This window comes from Hydra vulgaris, chromosome 08 (assembly GCF_038396675.1).
Source record: "Hydra vulgaris chromosome 08, alternate assembly HydraT2T_AEP".
Lineage (NCBI taxonomy): Eukaryota > Metazoa > Cnidaria > Hydrozoa > Anthoathecata > Hydridae > Hydra > Hydra vulgaris.
This window is the reverse complement of record NC_088927.1, coordinates 3,668,926-3,690,084: the sequence shown is the minus strand read 5'-3', so window position 1 is coordinate 3,690,084 and position 21,159 is coordinate 3,668,926. Positions and strand designations below refer to the sequence as shown.

Sequence of the window (21,159 nt, the reverse complement as noted above, 5' to 3'; positions counted from 1 at the left end):
TTATGATCATGTTTATGATCATGATCATAATGATGATCATAATCATCATTATGATCCTGTTTATGATCATGAACATGATCATAATAATGATTCATTGATGTTCTTGATTTTTAGAGAAGCTTTTGAAATCTCAAGTTCAGTTTTTATATTACTCAAAGGAAAATCTCACCCTTTGGATTTATTTTTAATACAAACAGAAAAAGAAAAGCGATACGGATTTCTTAGTGTTACTTGGGGAATGGCATCAGACATAGATATCGAATCTGAAAAATACAGGTTTCTGGGTGGTACAAGATTTACTGTTGGATTTATAGAGAGAGTTTGTTCATTGAGACAGTATAGCGGAAAATTTGAATATTTAGAATTTGACGAAAATATTTGTGAGCAAGGCGTCATAGCTACTGAATCGGAAACTGAAACATGTGACATTGAAAGATGTGTTATAAATGAGACAAATGATATAACATGCATAAACAAATCTGGTTCTTACGGCCCTTCAAGTTCTCTTTCATCTCTGAATTCACAAGTTCCTGGTAACTGGAAAGTAATTGAAGGCGATTTTATTATGCTAAATATTAATTTAACTTCGCATTTAGGGTTAAACCTTCATAGTTCTCCTGGGTCATTAATTAATGATGGTCGCATGTGCGCTCAATTTGTTATGAGTGGGATAAGTAAATGTAATATTGTAAAAATGTTTCTTAAAATAGAAGATGGAAACCATCTTAGTATGCCAGAACTTCAAACAAAAAATATAACAGCATTTCGAATAACGCCATCTCCTGACAGAATTGGTCATATTGCAGTAGACGGAGAAGAAGTAAATTATGGATTAATCCAAGGAGAGATTTTTCCTTCCCTTGGAAATGTTATTTCAATTCATTACTAAATTATTTATTAATAAAATTGAAATTAGATAAGTATTTTTTTATTAGCATTTTTGATTTATATAAATCTTTCAGTAATTGTTTTTAAATAATAATAATAATACTTTTATTTTATAAAGTTTATTACTTTTATTATTTTGCATAGGTACTCTCAAGTGCCAAATAAACGGGATATGGGCTCTTAAATGAAGGGGGATTGGAAAAAATAATACAAAAGGAGATTTTAAAAAGCTAAAAAATTAATAAGGGGTGGAGGTTCCAAAAAGATCTAAGAAGTGGAAAATTTGGAACCTAAGAGTATTACTTTTGATAATACATGCAAAAATTATGTGATGTTTTTATTTGACTTCATTTTCTTTGTATACAATATATTTTTCGTATATAATATATTTTGTTGGTGTGTGCGTATCATCGTCACTACACGATTTTTTTTAAGCTAAAGGTATACTTTTTTTAGTTTATGTATTTACAATTTTTCAAAAATATTTTTATCAACTAGCCCCTTTACGAATTTTATTAGTCGGCAAATTGGACACTGGAGTCAGCAAAATTGGATCTATAGTTGGCAGTCGGCAAATGTTGGCCGACTTTATTGAATTGGCTGAATTAAATACGGTTTTTTAAGAAAGAGTTGTTTAAAACAAATCATTTTTAAAAAAAAATCAACTGTTTGTATACAACTTCGCCAACTTCCCAATTTTGTCTAACTTAAGCCAATTAATCACAAATTGTATTACTACAAAATGAAATGTTTTTTTTATTTCTTAAAAGTCATAAGAAAATCATTTCTAAAATTGAATAAATCAAAAACTTTGCCAATAACACCCAAGTAATTATGATATTCAAACAAAAATTATCTAGAAAGTTATATCATTTAGGGGATTGCGGAAAAAATTTAAAAATTGCCTCCTTACTTGATCCGGATAAAGTATTTATAGATTAAATATTTTTTTATTGAGGTTCGCTTATCCCCCCTGTGTCTGTGTTTAAACATTTAGTTAGTGTACATATTTAAGGTTTCTATTTCTCTCAAAAGTGGTTTTGAATTTAAAAAGCGATTTGCAAAATAAATTAAGCGAGCTTCGCGCTTCTGATGCTGATAAAGAGTAGTGTTTCCACTGAGTGATTTGTAAGATTTTTCGACCTCTTTTTGAGATTTTTGATTTCATCTAAGATTTTATGATTTTTGGATATAAAGTTACCTGAAATAAAAGTATTTACACAAATTTCTGAATTTACTGTATAAGCCGATTTAATACTACTGTGAAATTTGTAAATTTACATTATATGTGCTAGTTGTCACGACGATAAACGTGTTAGTTACACCAAGGACGTAAAATAAGATCTTATTTTACGTCCTTGGTTACACGTAGTAATTTATGTGTGTATGTGTTTTAATGACTATTGTAATTATTAAGAATTATCAACTTAGTAAATATTGTGTTTTGTGAACTTTTTAATAATGATTGTCAATAATAAGTCATAAAGTAAATAAACTCAAAATCTCAAGCATAAGTTAAAACAAAATTTACACAATAACGCAACATCTATGTGACAACGTTGACTATGACGCCGTCTAATTCTGATTTAGATATTGCCATATGCGATAACTTTGATGAGACGGCATCAAAAAAAGAAAAAAGGGAAATATAAAATTATCGGTGTTTATTTCAATTTTTGTAAACATTTTTTTAAGACAAATAGCTGAACGAAGAAAAATTAAAAACAGCTTACAGTTCTTCCAAAGCCTACTTGAAGCTCCCAAAGAAGCCAGAAGATTTAGTATGTGGGTTGTACAATTACTTTGTACAATTTACATACTAGATTACCCACAACACTAGTAGTAGGGCTGAATTCAAGGATTACGGAGAATTTCCAGAACGTTTCATTCTAAAACCATGGCAAAGAAGTTGGCATGCTATGCACAATGCAGTCCGCAGAATTCGGGAGCAGTTAAAAGCTCTTATATTATATTTCGAAAAGGAATGTAAAACAAATCCAAAATCAACGAATGGTTAGATTTTTCTTCTATTATCCGATCCACTGACAAAGCCGTAGTTAAAATTTATGGAATACATTCTAAATATGCTGACGGACTTCAACATAGTATTTCAATCTTTCTCACTCTAAATAACTTTTTTCTAAAATAAGAATACTTAATATTTACAAACTTAATTTATGCAAAAATAATCCTTCTCCTACCGTTTTTAACGATCTAACTATCTTGAAACCTAATAAATACTCTCTAAAAAATACCAACCTTCTATATGAGCCTTTTTGTCGAACAAATTTTAACTAATTTTGCATTGATTTTCGTACACCCCATTTTTAGAATAAAATTTTTTGCCTAATTTTATTTTTAATCTACCTACTTTTTTACATCTTTTTTAAATTGAGCTGAAAAATCTTTTACTCTCCCATATTATCAAAATTTGACAATAATATTTATATTATGCAAATTATTAAACTTTATTACCTATACTACAAAGTGATATGTGTATATTATATTATATTTAATTATGTTGTACATATAGTTACTTAATAACCTAATTGGTTACACCAGTATAAGGTTCTAACGATGTGATCTTTCTGCTCTTCTTTCAGAGACCTAGTTATTCAAATGTTAGTAGTATTTGCTTACTTTATAAGTTTTGTTATTTTTTATCTGCTCTCATTGTATTGTAAAAACGATGCATCGTTTTTACAATACAATGAGATGCATCTTCATGGATAATTTTTTATTTTTCTATTTCAGGTGCCCCAAGTGTCTTTTACGGTCTTATCACAGAGCACCGCGGAAGAGCATTTGAAAAGAAGTTCGATTTTATAAAACTTGCTTAGAGGAGGTGTTGAACCACGGATCTCTAGCTTCTGAGGCAAGCGCGCTAATCACTGCGCTACGGCTGCTCTAATGGTGATTATCTCCAAAACCAAAAAATGACACAACAATCAATTTTTGTTTTAAGTATTTAATTGCATTGTAGCTGGTTCGTCTGCGCCTGTTCCTGTATTCTCTCAATATAAACATTTAAATAAATATTTCGAAAATTGTTAGGAATTTATAATTGCCGTCATCGAGGACTCGAAGAAAAAAGATTCTCCTTGGAGGATCATTTTTACCACATTTTCAAAATACTTGATCCCATCTACGTTTGGGCAAAACGCAGTTTTCTTAAAACTTTTTGCTCTTCTAAGACGCTTTCCAAATTAAAAAATGCAGTTCACTTTGACCCAGTCACAGTCCAAGTGGGAAGGGTGGGGAATCTAAGTTTGTTAGCATTTCAAGCATTTCAATAACTTAAAAAGGAAGTTTGCCACTTTTAGTTCTATCAATGCGAGTAACTTTTTGTTGTTGAATGTGATGCATCAGAAGTAGCTGTATCAGCAATTTTGAATCAAAACAGTAGCTTAGTTGATATCATGTCTCATATGGTCTCAAAAAATTCAATAATAGCTGTGGCTTTTATTAAATTTGTTCAGAAATAGCAATATTTATTGCTATGAAATCAATTCCAGTTAATCAATTATTAGCGTTCTGTAACCTTTATGTTTCATAACGAAAATAAAAAAAGATTAAAAATAGTAACATTCAGCATGGACTTAGCACAGTTTAGTTATACTAGAGTACATTATACTTGAAATGATAATACAGTTTTTGTTATACTATATATGTATAATAACCGTTTATATTATCCTGGAAAACATAAACAGTTATTATACATAACTGTTTATGTTATCCAGGAGTCACTTTTCATTTGTTAAATATAAGCATTAAAAACAAAGTTTGTTCTCACTGCAATAATTGTTAAGAATTAAAACCAAAGATCTGTAAATGTCAGCGAGTTAATCACATCAATACGTCTAAATAATAAATGCTTATTTACAGAAATTGATGAGTATTCTTGGTATCCATTTACAATCCTATGTTCAAATATCGTTATCCATTCATTATTCATTTGGTATCCAGATATCATTGCAATAACTGTTGTGAAATATTTTGTTTTTATATTCTTTTTTTTTTGGTTTTCCGACTTACATTCATACTAACAAAGTCTCATCATTCTTATTTAATGAATTAAAAACTCGCTTTACTCAGAAAAGAATTTAAAAAAGTAATTCTACTCCAAATCATCCTTTTAGTATTGGACAAGTTGAGAGTTATAATGGTTTGATCTGAACAGGCCCGTCTTTAGGTTTTATTGGCCCCTCAGTGAAATAACTGTTGTGGCCTCTCCAACCTACCACTCAGCCCCCTCCCCCCCCCCCCCTTATCATTTACCCAGAAAAAAAAAATTCATACTTCAACACGATATTTTTATATAACTTACCTTATAAATAAAAGAAAATGCAGTAGTGTTTAGTTGTTAACTAAATACTACTGCATTAGACCAAAAACGTTTTTTATATTATAATAAATTAATGCGAAAGAAAAAGCAAGGGACAATCAGATCATTGTATTTTACATGTATTTAAAACAATTTATTAGGGTAGAACGAAACATAGATATCTTTAAATATTATACTGTTTTCATCTAGGTGTCATTATTACATTATTAAGTAGATGAATTTATCTTTAAATTTTATGGCAGCTTTTTTAATCAACGAAATGATCAGTCGATTCAACTATTATTTCTTTTAGGAAAACATTTTCGATTTGTAGTACAGGCGTTTCTGTCCACAACTAGACTTATAACTTTTTTTAAAGTAATAAAAAAATTTCTCTGGTTTGATTTTGAAAAGCAGTATCCAGAAGCATCCTTAATATAAAATTGACATAAGGAAATGTAAGTTCAAGTTTTTTTTCATTAATTAACCAAAAGCAAATCCAGATGATTTGGTTTTCTGGTTTCACCAGTATCAACTTTAATCGAAGCGGGAACGATGAAGTTTATATGCAGACATTTTGAAATAAAACCCAGACATTTGGAAAAGCAAATATTTGGATGTGAAATGCAGACATTTGGAAAATAAATGCTCGTATTAGCTTAGGTAGATTTATAAAAGTGTAATGTTATTGCGCGTAATGTTATTGCAACAAAATCCATAATTGGAAGACGGACAAGGAATTTAAAACGAAAGAAAAGTAGAAGTTAAACTTGCATTTGCATTTCAAGTTTAGCTAAAAATTCTCTCCCAGTGAAGTCTAATACCTCAATAAACGCAAAATTGACTTGTTGGCGTTTATGTGCTCTTTTTTTTTACTTCTAGTCAACAAATTTTATTTTATATATACAAATATGTTATATACACTATTGAATATACACAAATAACACTATTTAAAACTAAGAACTTAAAAAACATATAACTTAAACAATACGCAGACGAACTTCATTTCTTCAACAAACATACAAAAAATTTTATTGTTACGTTTTTGTATATTGTTTTGTTATTCTAAATAGATTCAAGATGTAAAAATAGAATATAGGATAGAGTGGGGATAATTAAGCACAGGGGCAAGTTGGGCAATGAAAATATCTTAATAACTATGCATCATACGAAAACATATATAATGGATGAAAGTTAAGGAATTAGAATGTTAACACAATGCGCAGCAAGAGATTGCTAGAAAGCAGTAGAGTAAGATTAACGGGCACTTTTCTAATTTTGGACCAAAAAAGTATAAAAAAAAAATTTCAATTATTTCTCTTAAATGTTTATAAATTTATTTATCTGTCATCACTTAAGTGTTCATATTTTACCAATTTATAGGACTTTCGATTAAAATTAGCCGTTTTTTCCTAAGTCTTACTGTTCTCTTTAAAACCTAACAAATGTGTCACCTTGTCTAGTAGGGGTAAGTTGAACAGCTTTAAAAAATAAATAAAACGGAACTATTGAGCATAAATAAACAAACATAAAGAAAAAACTTTGATAAGAAATAATTTAGCGTACGTTATTTATATATTTTTTTAAAATAAGAAACTTTTATATTGGGCTTAAAAGTTAAATATGTTTTATAAAGTAATGTTTTAATATTTATGACACTTCTTAATATAGAAATTTTTTTCTTCTCTCACTTACGTCATTAAGGAGTATAAAATTTAAAGTTTATAAACTAAACAAACGCCAAATGTTAGTAAAAGTTTTATTGATGACTCACCCAAGTTTCATGCCATGCATATTCATTTGTTGATTGGCTCAACTTACCCCACACTATTACTCACTTACCCTGCTAGGGCAGGTTGAGCAGCTCCGCAAACTTTAGGCAACATCTTCTCAAAAAAATCAAAAATAAATATTTTTTTCTCAACGAATTTTTAGCAGGTTAAATTACCTTTCAAATAATGAAAAAATTATGTAAATCTGAAGCACCGTTCATGAGATCTGTTAGATTTAGTAAAAGTTGCTTAATTTGCCCTGCTCTTGTTGTCTTGTCAGCCAATATTATATAATTTTTATAATTTATTTAAAAAAATTGTTTTTAATTAACTCAAAAAAAATAATTTCTTGCTGGCTGGCCTCTTCAAAAACCGGAAGGTTAAATAAGCGCAAATCTCATAACTGAGAACTGGCATAAGTGCAAAGCCTTGCAAAAACTGGCACAAGTGCGAACTGACGTAAATGCGCTAAACAAATTTGCAAATATTGGCTTGAGTGCGAAGCAATTGCAAAAGCTGGCACAAATGCAAACTGGCATAAGTGCGAATTCGTATAAATGCGCTGAATAAAAATGAAAATAATAATATAAGTGCAAATTGGCATTTCGAACTTATACCAGTTTGCACTTATGCCAATGTTTGCAAATTCTTTCAGCGCATTTATGCCAGTTAGCATTTATGCCAATTTGTACTTATGTCAGTTTTTACAACTGCTTCGCAATTATGCCAGTTCGTACTTATGCCAATGTTTGCAAGTTCTTTTGGCGCACTTATGAAATTTGTACTTTTGTCAGTTCACACTTAATCCAGTTTTTTGATTTGCACTTATGACAGTTCGCACTTATGACAATTTTTGAAACTGCTTTGTACTTATGCAAGTTTGCACTTATGAAATTCGCGCTTATTCAGTTGTCCACCATAAATCTTGGCCCCGCAGCGGCTGTTTATGCTGGACATGAGTAAAGACGGGCCTGGATCTGGAGAACAAATATTCTTTGGTTATTAATAAATGAAATTGCCATTGTTATGTATGGGTAATGTTTTGGTTTCAATCTTGAAATTTAATTTGAGATTTTGTTAATTTGAATTATAGATTTTGATCAACAATTATAAAATATTTGTCAAACTTTGACAAATATTTTATAATTGTAAACGTTTACTGTAAACATAGGGCTTTAACCATTTCAAGGTCACAAAAATTGCGGTAATCGACTATAACTCAGTTTACGAGTTAAATTTTCAGCCTAAACCCTTAATTTATCATAAGAATGTTTTTGTTTTTAGGTAAGATACTAGGTAAAGATATATGATAATTATAAAAAATTATGGAATACATGCGATTTTAGGTAAAAATAAAGATCAAAAATAACAAAAAAGTTAATTTTTGCGTATTTTTGAAGGATGATAATTAGACAGGCAAAAATGTTTGCTTTATCTATTTTATTATTTTTAGTATATACTGAAATATAGTTTTCGCAAAATAAATACTAACTAAAAACCTGCAATGTATACATGTTGCTATAGCGATAGGTAGCTTTAGTAGCTATAGAACTGTTATTACGTAGTAGCTGGCTACAAAGCTACAATATCAGCAGTTGATATATTGTAATAACATTGATTTCTTAAAAGTTAAGTTAGTAGCCATCGACTAGCTTTAAACTGATTGTTATGTTGTAGTTAGCTACATATTTACGATCTGTAGCTATCAATATACCGTAATAATATCGCTTGCTACAAAGCTGCAATACGTAGCCACCGAATACCTACAGGTTTGTAGTTGTAGCTAGCTACAATGCTACGATATCTAGCAATATATATATATATATATATATATATATATATATATATATATATATATATATATATATATATATATTTAACAATATGTCGTAGTAATATCGATAGCTACAAAGTTGCAATACCTAGATAAAGTATGTCGTAAAAGAATCGCTATGATACAAGTTCAGTTATTGTCATGTATAAATATTAGACCTAATACCAATAAAAAAATTTTTTAAGACATAAAAGACAAAATGAAACAGTAATGTGAGAAAAAAAATTGCTCAAAAATTACTATAAAGATGGCTATTCACTAGTTCAAAAATTACTTTAAAGAAAGCCATTCACTAGTTCATTTCCCACGGGGCAGCTTACTCAGTTGCCCAAACGTTATTCCACAAGAGGTAAATTAATGTATATTTCAACGATGGGCATAACTATATGCCACCACAGAAAATTATCAAGAAATGTTTTTTCTTTTTTAGAGGTTCAAAAGGTTCAAAGTATCAGTGGTTGAAATTGACAAGTTTAAATTAGTCATTGATAGCAAGATAACGAGTATTAGTTCAAATTATTCAACTTCATACAACGATAATGACGTTTTGACGGATTGACGTTCATACAACGATAATGATGTTTTGACGGATTGACGTTCATACAACGATAATGGATTGACGTTATGGTAAAAATTTAACTGTGGTAAAGGAAAAAACGTTTAGTTTTCAGGATTAGAACTTGTTTCTATTTTAACAGAGTATAATATTTTGAAGGTGGGGAAATTTTAAAAGCCAATAGTGATCAAATCACCAAATCACCCTGTGGGATTAATATTAAAACGATAGTTTTAATATCAAACCATGTTACAGAATAGCCCTGTACGTACGCATACAAGTTTTGAGACTTAGCAGAAAGTTTTTTTTTATAAAGAGTTCATAGTTGGAAAAGGACTCAAAACAACATCAGAAAAGGTTCTTTTCAAAACAAGAACCAAAGATAAAAAAAATTAAGTTTTAATCCTATTAAATACTTTAATCAACAGCAAATTATTTTTTCATTTTGCAGAATGTTTTCACAAATATCGTCAAGATTTGCCTGAAAAATTTGAATAAGCTGAAGCTATCGAGGACTTAACAAAATATCATATATAATAACAGTTATAATAGTCAAAAAAATCATCAGGTATAATTATCGAAATATCGAACAATATATATTAAAATAAAAACAATCACATTTTTTTTCAAAAAAATTTTATACGCAGCTGTATTTATTGAACTTTACATACACTTTATCGTATACATACACGTATATATACATACATATTTTTTATTTTTTTTTATGTAGGTGCCCCAAGAAGGTCGTACGGTTTTATCACAGAGCACCGTGGATGAGCATTTAATAAAAAGTTAACACCTCCTTCCTAACCGATGTCACAAAAATTGCCCAGATGTGAGGTTTGAACCACGGATCTTTCGTTTCTGAGTCAAGTGCGCCACGGCTGCATATATTATATATATATATATATATATATATATATATATATATATATATATATATATATATATATATATATATATATATATATATATATATATATTTATATATATATATATTTATATATATAATTATATATATATTTATATATATATATATATATATATATTTATATATATATATATATATATATATATATATATATATATATATATATATATATATATATATATATATACACATAATATAAATATATACACATAATATAAAATATACACATAATACAAATATATACACATAATATAAATATATACACATAACATAAATATACACACAAAGTATTATACATGTATAATATACAAAAAGTCGTCGAGATAGGGTATTAAAGTCCAGAGGGGTGCTGAGTCTAAAATAGGGTTAAAGGCCACTGAGTTAATTATAGGCTTAGCAAACACCGTAGCATTTTTTTTTTAATTGATTTTAACAAAGAAACTTTATCTTATTTTAAGTTTAAAAGAAGATAAGATTTCTTTGTTACAAATTCATAACTAATCTTCCCATATCCAGAATATCCAATTCTTCATCGTGACAATTGATAATGGATAAGTGATTTAATTTCTTCTGGGTCATTGTATTTCCTTAATATGTCTTCATTCTTCTTAGCATAAAAAATGATTGCTCTGTAGTACATGTTGTTATTGGGACTGTCATAATTTAGTGCACAAATGTTTTTAGCTCTGTTAGATGAATCATGCTATTTTCATGATATTGCAAAACATTTAAAACGTCCATGAAACATGCTACTTTTAAATGTCTAGCTTCAATTATGTCATTAAACATGTACCTGTGCAATTTAAGTAGATTTATATTTAAATCATCTTTATAAAATTCACAAATTATTTTTGGAGAGATTTCTAAATTAATTATAAAAGACTCTGCATTCAATAACAATAATTGGGAGCCAGAGGTAAAACTTGATGCTAGGCCGTCTAGAATAAAATTAATAGCTTCTTTGTAGACTTTATTGTAACAATCTTTTACAGTGAAAATGTGTGGCTCTGTCAATCCACAGTCAAATCTAATTGGTAGCTTTCTTTTCCTTGGTTCTTTAGGTTCATATAAACGAAGAAGCTTCCATTCCTCTTTTAAATCTTCCCTCATGACAGAATTAAATGTTTTTCTCATATTGTAAATGGTATCTTTCAATGTATCAAAAATATCAGTGCATGTTTTTAAATGTAAGCTTTTACTCTGGATAAAGGTATTAGCTCCATCCATATGTTTTAGGATGCTACTAGTAATTTTCAACATAATAAATGTATCTGCCTCATCCAGTTGCTTAATGGATCCGTTTGCTTATGCTCCCGCCTCATTTTTTTCAGCATTAAACAGGCCTGAAAAGAAGTTTCGTAACTCCTTATAATTATTTAGTATTGATGCAAGCGATGTGTATACTAACGTCCATCGTGTAGTAGAAAATGGTCTTAAGTAAAAATTGTCACTTTTTTTGCTGAAATGTCTTGAACCAAGCAAGTCTCTTTGGTGATTCGCGAATGAACGTAATTATCTCCCTGGTAAGCTGAAAATATTCTATTACCTCAATAACATTCTTCATAAAGTCTTGGGTTACGAGATTTAGCGAATGCGCTTGACAATGTACAAATAATGCTTTAGATTCGGTGGCTCTTATTTTTTCTTGTAAGCCGATATAAACTCCCAAAACAATTCTCGCACAATCAAAGAATTGCCCTGTTAAATCATTTATGGGTAAATCTAAATTTCAATTTGAGATGTGTCACGGTCGATCGATTGAACACACGATGAAACCTTTTCTATTACAAATATGTCTGAAGTCTTGTCAAGCATTATTAAAAAATATTTAATTTTCTTAGTTTTGACAGTAACAACGCTGATTATTTCGGATGCTATCATTTCAAGCAATTCGTTTATTATTTCATGCGAAATCCATTTATATTTCGTTCTCTGTAACAAAGAACTCTATTGCAAAACATCTGTCGCTCTAATTTTTAAAAACTTACTCAAATTTGAAGCTTCATCTGTATGACCTTGAATGACCAGTCCTTGTCTTGCAAGTAAGGCAACAGTGGAAACAATTTTATGGAGAGCCTTGTTCGTTTCTTTGACACATTAAACAGAACTTATTTTTTTTTGTCTTTGTCATAATTAAGCCATTAGTACGTGCAAAGCCAGGAATTGAGAAGTTTACGGGTTAATTTTTTAGTAGCCTACTTGGCAGGTGCATTACAAGAAGATTCAATCGAATCAGACCGTTCTGAAGCTTGTTCGATGGATGCTAAAGCCGTTGGTGACACTGGCTGCTTGATAGATGGAAATACAGCTATTGCAGAGTCTAATTGTATATCTTGAACTGGGAACAGTAGATTTATTGCTGGTTCTACTTAAGTATTTTAACATAGTCATACTAATGATCCTGATTTTAAAACTTGTGATAAACCTAAAAAAAATTGAATTGTTGTAAATAATTAATTAGGCATAAAAACGATTTAGTAATAAAAGATCGTTATACAGAATTAAAATATAGATATTTTACAATGTTCCTTCTGAATGAGCACAAAAGTCGGGGATAAAGTAACAAAAAATGAAGAGAGTAGGATTTTGAAAGCAGCGCATGCTAAAATGAATGACTGGAAGGCAAGAAATCATATAACAGATCAAAGGACATCCCATAGTTTTTTATAGCAATAAAAAAAAAGACTAAAAACAAGTTTTTTAAAACATACATTTTATATTAATAAAATGCACTAAAAGATAGTAAAGAATTTTTCTGCCATTCAAGCGCGGGTTAATATTGTTTCTGTTTGCTGCTTTGTTTCTTGCTGGTTTTTTTTCAATAAACATTTTCCGAAAAGCAATGCAATGGTTTTCATAGTGGTTCGGCTTTGGCTGGCACTTAATGCTATAGCAAAATGTACGATAGACAAAAAGACAACTTTTTTGTTTGTATTTGTTTGCTCACTTGACACGAAGAAATTTAAAAATAACCGATTTTATTTAATGAATGCGGAAAGCTCAGCATACACGCACGAAATACGTTGCTAAAAGACGGAAAAAATTTTTTTTCATCTAAATGCTAATTGCATCAATTTTCATCTAAATGCTAATTGCATCAAGCTAAATTTTAAAAAATGCTGAAAAAAAAACGAACTTACATCAAATACTTATTTCAAACAATAGACAAAAAGTTAACATTACAGTCACATAAAATTATTTATATATAAAAACAGCTTCAGCCGCAACGAAAAATATGCTTAAAAAAAACCAAAACTTACGACAAATACCTATTTCCAACAATAGACAAGGAGTTAACATTAATAACAAAAAATACTCTTCATACATAAAAAACTTGAGTCGTCTCGATTAACGTCATTGAGAGTTAAATAAATGTCATTTAATGGCTTGAAACTCGAGTATTCTTTTATAATCAAATTTTTGAATAGTTTTAATATCAGGGGTGTCCTTAAATTACGAAACGCTAAATTTAAGCAATAAACAAAGCAAAAAAGTTTTTTGCCGTCAACGCAAAATCATTGAAGGAATTCAAAAACTTTTATGACAGGTTTTATAAAAATTTGCATTGATACTTAAAAAGGCTGTCGAAGTGTGCAATTCACACCAGCTGGTGCTTTACCAGCTAATGCATTACATATTATCGCGGATTATCACGGGGGCGAATACTTTTCTCGCCCCCGTGCATAAATTTTCGGGGGGGGGGGGGAGGGGGACTAAGACTAAAATATTTTCATTTAACACTAATTTTTTTTGAAAATATTTTGAAATATATCATTTAACGTTGTATTTTAGGATTATTACTTTTAGTTGAAAACAGCTTTTATATTATACTTACAACTAATATATTTGTTAAATATTTTAATTTTACTTTTGTTTAATATTAAAGGATAATACTTCAAAATTAATACTTGTGTTTAGTAGTATATTTCAAAATTATTCTTAACCGAAGCGGTTTGTTTCAGAGATAACTGATAAAACCTTGTTTTATAAATTTTGGTGTTGCAAATTTTCAAGGAAAACTTTTAAACTAAACGGTAAAAAATTGTTCTTAAAATTTCATATTTTTTAAGCATCTATGTTATAATAAAACGAATTTTCTTTATCTGAAAGTAAATATTTTTATTTTCATCAGTTTATTGTACTTCCTTTAAACTTAATTGTAGAGACCGATTTTTTTTTTGGGGGGCTCATTTTTAATTTATCTTACATAATGCTATATTTAGATATTTTATAAACATGGACCATTTCACCAAGTTAAGTCTCATTTGCAGAATATGTGGAGAATATATAATGAAAGACTCATTTGATGTGTGTAAATATTCTGAAAGAATCAAAAATTCATTTTATATAAACATCAACATTGATAATAAAAATGTTCATCCACAAAAAATGTGTAGGAAGTGCTATATCATTATGAGGAACATTGAAAAAGGTTCTAGCACCAGTGTTAAAGTAGTTGAATGGCCATTACCATGTGCAGACAAGTGTTCCTGTTTCTCTAAAGATTCTGGTAAGAAAGTTTAAAAATGTAAACCTGGTCGGCCATGTATAATAGAACAAAATCAGAAAAGATGGACTAGGCCAATCATTAATAGCTTAATTGCTAGTATACCAGAACAAACTTTGCGTTTAAATGCAATTGATATTGATCCTGTATCAAATCCCCATTTAGACTTATGTATATGCAATTTGTGCAACAACATTATGTATAAGCCACTAATACTAAAAGAGTGTCATCATTCTTTTTGCTCAGTGTGTATATTTAAGAAGATTGAAGGAAAGCTGGAAACAGAAACAAAATGCTTTATTTGTAATCAACACATTCCATTATTTACAATTGTAAATTCTGTTAATGTAACACAGTTGATAGAGCGCATTATTTTAGGTTGCAATAAGCAATGTAAATTAAAATTTGCGGGTAAAGACAATGAACTTGAAAAATTGCACAAAGAAATTTGTATTGGTGATCAATTATTACTGACTCCGATTAGCAAAAAAAATCATGTTGGACTTGATAGAACTCTATCTGATGAATTTTTATTAAAAGACAATGATAATATACCACGGATTGTTGAAGATGCTGCATTACATGTAATAAAGCAAAAGCTAGTTACCTCTGAATCAAACTTTATTGCATTTCCTGAAATACAAAGAGGACTCAGATGTTAGTAAAAGGACAATTAAAAAAAGACATCAAGCTGTTTTAAATTCCTTAAATGTGACCTCTGGTATGCCCAGCACATCACAACTTCAGCAAACCTCTGCTATTTTGAATTCATTCAAAGTAAAAGATCAAGTTAAAATATTGAAGATGTCAGACATACCTTTATCAGTTTTAAGTGCTGAAGAAATGATAAGTATAAAAGCTCATATGGGAATTACATAGTCAAACATGAAGATACTTGCAAGATAAATCAACTTCATATATATATATATATATATATATATATATATATATATATATATATATATATATATATATATATATATATATATATATATATATATATATACATATATATATATATACATATATATATATATATATATATTATTTTTATATATACAAACTTTAAATTTGACCAAATCAAACTAAAATGAAAGTGTGAATAAATAAAATAAAAAAATGTTTAAAATTTAATTATAGGTGGCTTGAAACCAAAGATATAAAATGTGCATCAAACAAAAAGCAACGAAAAGTAGCTAAATCCTGGTCTGGAGTGGATTTGGTAGTTTGTAATGCTCCGTTTAACTTTCTTTTAAAAGACTCCAGTGATTCATTTGAAGTTAAAAATGCTCCTTGGGGATACATTAAAGATCTTCCATCACATATAATAAACAAACTCAATCTTCTAAAAAAGTAAAGATAGTATTTTACATAAATGTGTGTCTGTATAAAAATGTTGTCATTTTATATGCTTTTTTATTAAAAGTTTATTTTCTTTCTAAAATTATTTTAAATTCAATTACAAATTAAATAGAAAAAATTTGCTACAGCATTCCAATATAAAAAATGGCGAAATTCACATTAAAATTGGTAATGATTATGGTGGTGGATCCTTTAATATGTGTTATCAAATTGTGAATGTTGATAGGCCGAATGCCAGAAGAAACACAGATGTATTTAGTATTTTTGAAGCAAAAGAATACAAACCCAACCTTATTGTGGTTCTCTCAATGTTTACACAACAAATTAATCAATTGCAGTCACTGTGTTGGAAGTAGGTTTTACCTTATCATATTGTTTTTAATGTATTTAGATAAATAGATTTTAATCTACTTTAAAAAAAATTATTTTTAGTGAGAAAAAAATAAGAGTATTTATCTTTGGTGATTACAAGTTTTTATGTTCGGCATATGGAGTTACTGGTGCAAATGGTATAAATTCAAATAATAAAATTGTGCAACAAACAAATCATATTTAGTGGCTTTTTAAACGCTATGTATAAAATTAAATTATCATATTAGGTCGACATGCTTGCTTGTTTTGTCATATAACTCGTGCAGAGATGAAAAAGCCAGATGCTCAACAAATAAGTAATTGTTCCAGCCGCACGCTGGAAACGCTTAATGCAGATTTGCAAAAATTCATTCAAAAAGGTCAAATACCAAGGTTTGCAAAGTATTGTAACAATGTCATTGATTCACCACTTTTCAATATTCCGTTAACACAAGTATTTTTATAATATATTACATTTTTATAGTATATTATATTTTTACTTATTTATATCATTTTAATATTGTTTTTATTGATTTAATGAATCTAGGTTGGCATTCCATCGTTGCATATCTCATTAGGAATTTATCTTAAATTTTTTAATATGCTGGAAGATGGCTGTCATCTCATAGATATAAAAATTGCAGCTAAAATGTGTTTAAAAAATAAAACTGTAAACAACAAAAGTTTTGATGAGTATATTGCACTTCAGTTAAAATATATGAACAAGAAAAAATTATTTCTGAATATTGTGAAAAAATAACGCTAATTCATGAAGCAATGGCAACACAAGTTCTACGTTCTCCTGAAAATAAAGAATATCTCAATGAAATTTTTCAGCCCAGAGTAGTTCATTTTATGGAGAAGAAAAATGCTAAGGTATAATAAGTTAATATTTGAAATAATGAAATAAAATATTTTATAGTTTTATGTGAATGAAACATTTATCAATGTAATAGCAAATGCTTCTGTGTGTGTATTTATGTAGTGCTGTTTTTTATACAGCTTATTGAATTAGAAGAGTTAAAAACTAAAACATTTGAAAAATCGCATGGACCACTTGTGAAAAAGCTTGATGAAGTTTTATGTGGTCTTAATCTTCAAAGACAAGCTTACTACAGAAAATGCTTTATCGGGAATCATGTTCATAAAATGTTAAAGGTTTTTCCATACATATTTTTGCATACTTGTAAATATAAATTGTATAAATATTTTTGTAAATATATAATGTATAGAAGTACTAATTCTGTAAATTATAAAATTTATTTTTCATCTATTAGTTAAACAGTGTCCTACATCTTTTCAATTCGATACCTAAGATAGTAACAGATCTTGGATTTATTAATACAGATGTACATAACGAGGCAAAGATCTTAAATGAGAAATTTGTTAATTCGTTCTCCAAATACGGTACATGCTACAACTTTATGAATTCAAGTGAAATAATAATAATCCATTATTAGAATTAGGTAAAAATACATATTTATAAACTGTTTGTATTATGTTTCTTGTATTAAATTTCCTCTTGCTTGCATAATTATTCTTACTTTGTTTTTCACGTTTTTTTGATTTTTTTTTTTGGAATCAGAAAGAGCCATTGGAGAATTAATGAGTTACTTTCGTAAAACATGGCCCAATGAGTCCATTACGCCAAAAATGCATTTATTAGAAAACCATTGTGTTGATTTCATTAGAAATTGGGGTTTAGGTCTTGATATTTATGGAGAGCAAGGCTTAGAAAGCATGCATGCTGAGTTCAACAGTATGAACAGCACCTTTTGCCATATGAAAGGAAAACAAAGACTACAAAGTATTCTGTCCAATCATTACATCAAAAACTCCCCAGAAGCTTTGGAAATTCGTCCAACTATTCAAGAAAGAAAATCTTATAAAAGAAAAGCCTTGTGATGTTTCATAGATAATTGTATATACGATAGTAATTGCATAACGACTTAATTTTAATGTTTATTGTTAAAAATATGTATATATATATATATATATATATATATATATATATATATATATATATATATATATATATATATATATATATATATATATATATATATATATATATATATATATATATATATATATTTCCGAATATAATAAATATTTAGTATAATAAATAGTTGATATTTTGTATACTAGACAACAAAGAATATTTCATTTTATATTTATTAGATTGTTATTCCTTAAGTTTTCGCGGACATCTTAGAAAGTTTCTATAGTTACTTTCGGAAGTTTTAGGGGGAAAACGTATATTTTTATTTTACGAAAAAAGTATATAAAAAAAAAAAATCGGTTCTTCAAAATTTGACAGAATTTCCAAATACCTTAACTCCTTCTCTTAAACATTTCAGCTTTTCTCAAAAAATTCATTTAAGTACTTATTTATCTAAAGATAATAACTAGTTTTAATAAACTAGTTCTCAAGTTGAAATAATATCTCTCAAAAATCAAAAATTTGGAGAATAGAAGAATTCTGGAAAAATGTATATAAGCTTGCTAAAATTGAGAATAATGATTTAAAAGAGATTTACAGTTTCATTAGATGTTCATTCTCAAGTCAAAATTACCCAAATATCAACTGTGGCAGCTGCTGCAATCTGATGTGATCAATTACTGACTTCCCTAAAATTTTTAACTAAAAAAACTGAAAAGTTCTAGATCCTTTAAAATAGGGATAAATGCTTTTTATATATATTTTTTTATTGAAAACTAGTATAACCTAATATTTAATAAAATAGAAAAATTTAATAAACTATTTTTATTATTAATATTTAAAATTTAGTTGTTAAAAAAGTGATTTTTATGTTGTTTTTTTTGCGTTCCGCATCTTTATTGAATAATTAACCAAATAAATTTTTGTCAATGCGCATGCCCAGAATAAAGTTCCATTACGAAACTGCCGTGCAATGCAATCATCATTATCATAATACGATAATTCTATTGTTTGTTCTGATTTATTTAACTCGACCGACTTGAAAAATGATTAATTATTATTTGTAAATTGCATCGAAAATATATTGTAAAATATTACTGAACAGTAGACCTCAAAAAACTAATGTGTGTCTTTACTCTTTAAATTTTTAGTTTATTTTGTATTTAAAAGGTTCTCGATGAAAAGACTTTTCTTAGTCTTCTGCGAGTTTCCATACAACTAAATAGTACTACTAATATATGTACTATAAATAACATATATTTTCAACGACAACGACAAGCAAGTTCCTAGTAGCCCTATGGTGCGACGGACTTGCGTATATTCTTTAAATGCATGGGTTAATAGCTAGCACTTTATATTATAAACCACAAACTTATTATTTTAACTCGCATGAGTTAAAATGTCAAACGCGCATGCGTAAAACAGCATTGTTAACGCTCTTTAGATATTGTAAATATTTGTGGTGGACATTTATATAAACTGGAGACATGTAAATATTATTTGTTTTTGAAATATATAATAATGATTGTTGTAAAAAAAAAAAAAATATATATATATATATATGTATATATATATACAGTATTGGACAAAATATTAGCAACCAACATCGAACAATGCTAAAAAGTGTTCCTAATTTTACATGTCTTAAAAACGAAACGAACTATACTACCACAGCAAACAGTTCAGGAGTCTGGAGTCATAGCATGCAATGACATGAGCAATTAGCTGACAGGTGACAGCACACAGGCAGAATTTCGTTGACAAGTGCCATTTTGCAGTGGACAAAACAAGTGCAACTTTTTTGGTTTGTTTTATTTTCTTAAGTCTGGTCCTTGTCAACGTCACGGAAGTTTTTTAATAATTAAAGGAAGTTTCCAGAAATTTCCAGAAGCATGCAGAAGTTTCCAGAAAAAGCATCTGGAAGCATCCAATAGCATCCAGAAGTATCCAGAAACATTCAGAAACATCCAGACGCATCCAGAAGCTTCCAGAAGCATCGAAAAGAAGCATCTAGAATCTTCCAGAACAGGTTCACACAGGTTCATTTTACTAATTATTACTATTATATAAGAGATATTACTATTATATAAGATATTATATATAGATCTATTATATATAGATATATATATATATCTATTATATATTATTATATATATAGATATATATATATCTATATCTATTATTATTTTATATATATTATATCTATATTATTATTTTAAATATATTATATCTATATCTATATATATATATATCTATTATATATATAGATATATATATATATCTATTATATATAGATATATATATATATCTATTATTTATATATATCTATTATATATAGATATTACTATTATATATATATATATAATTACTATTATATAAGAGATATGTAAATCAACATGTAATTAAGTCAGTATATGGAAGTCAATCAGTCATTATTATCAAGACCGTTTATGGAAGTGAGTTTTATCAAAGTGTTTTATCGAAGAACATCAATACAAGAAGTGAAATACAACAATTGTTTCATTACATCAATACAGTCCACATCCAACCAAGACGTTGTGTTCCACAGAGCATTATTGTATCATCACAAGGTGAATGTAACACGGTAAACCTTGAGAGGCGTGATTATTTATTTCTATTATTTTTATGACTTCAAGTGCAAAAATGGCTCCCGACAGTCTTGGATTGGAAC

At 28.3% G+C, this 21,159-nt stretch overlaps 3 protein-coding genes across 3 annotated transcripts in view; all 3 read left to right on the top strand.

The window, feature by feature from the left end:
* Positions 1-933, top strand: part of LOC100197951 (sphingosine kinase 2) — a 45,408-nt gene extending 44,475 nt beyond the window's left edge. Inside the window, exon 5 of the mRNA XM_065802298.1 lies at positions 115-933. Coding sequence (XP_065658370.1) covers positions 115-889 — 775 coding nt within the window. The 3' untranslated portion in view covers positions 890-933. The remainder of the gene's footprint in view (positions 1-114) is intronic.
* Positions 934-14,718: 13,785 nt separating this feature from the next.
* LOC136082932 (uncharacterized) lies at positions 14,719-15,474 on the top strand. The gene is made up of 2 exons (XM_065802346.1): positions 14,719-14,815; positions 14,921-15,474. The coding sequence occupies exons 1-2, from the start codon at positions 14,719-14,721 to the stop codon at positions 15,472-15,474; spliced, it is 651 nt and encodes a 216-aa protein (XP_065658418.1).
* Positions 15,475-15,535: 61 nt separating this feature from the next.
* Positions 15,536-18,179, top strand: LOC136082931 (uncharacterized). Its single transcript, XM_065802345.1, has 9 exons — positions 15,536-15,618; positions 15,953-16,165; positions 16,287-16,526; positions 16,607-16,683; positions 16,774-16,979; positions 17,073-17,401; positions 17,528-17,683; positions 17,803-17,991; positions 18,111-18,179. The coding sequence occupies exons 1-6, from the start codon at positions 15,536-15,538 to the stop codon at positions 17,283-17,285; spliced, it is 1,032 nt and encodes a 343-aa protein (XP_065658417.1). The 3' UTR covers positions 17,286-17,401; positions 17,528-17,683; positions 17,803-17,991; positions 18,111-18,179.
* The last annotated feature ends 2,980 nt before the right edge of the window (positions 18,180-21,159 follow it).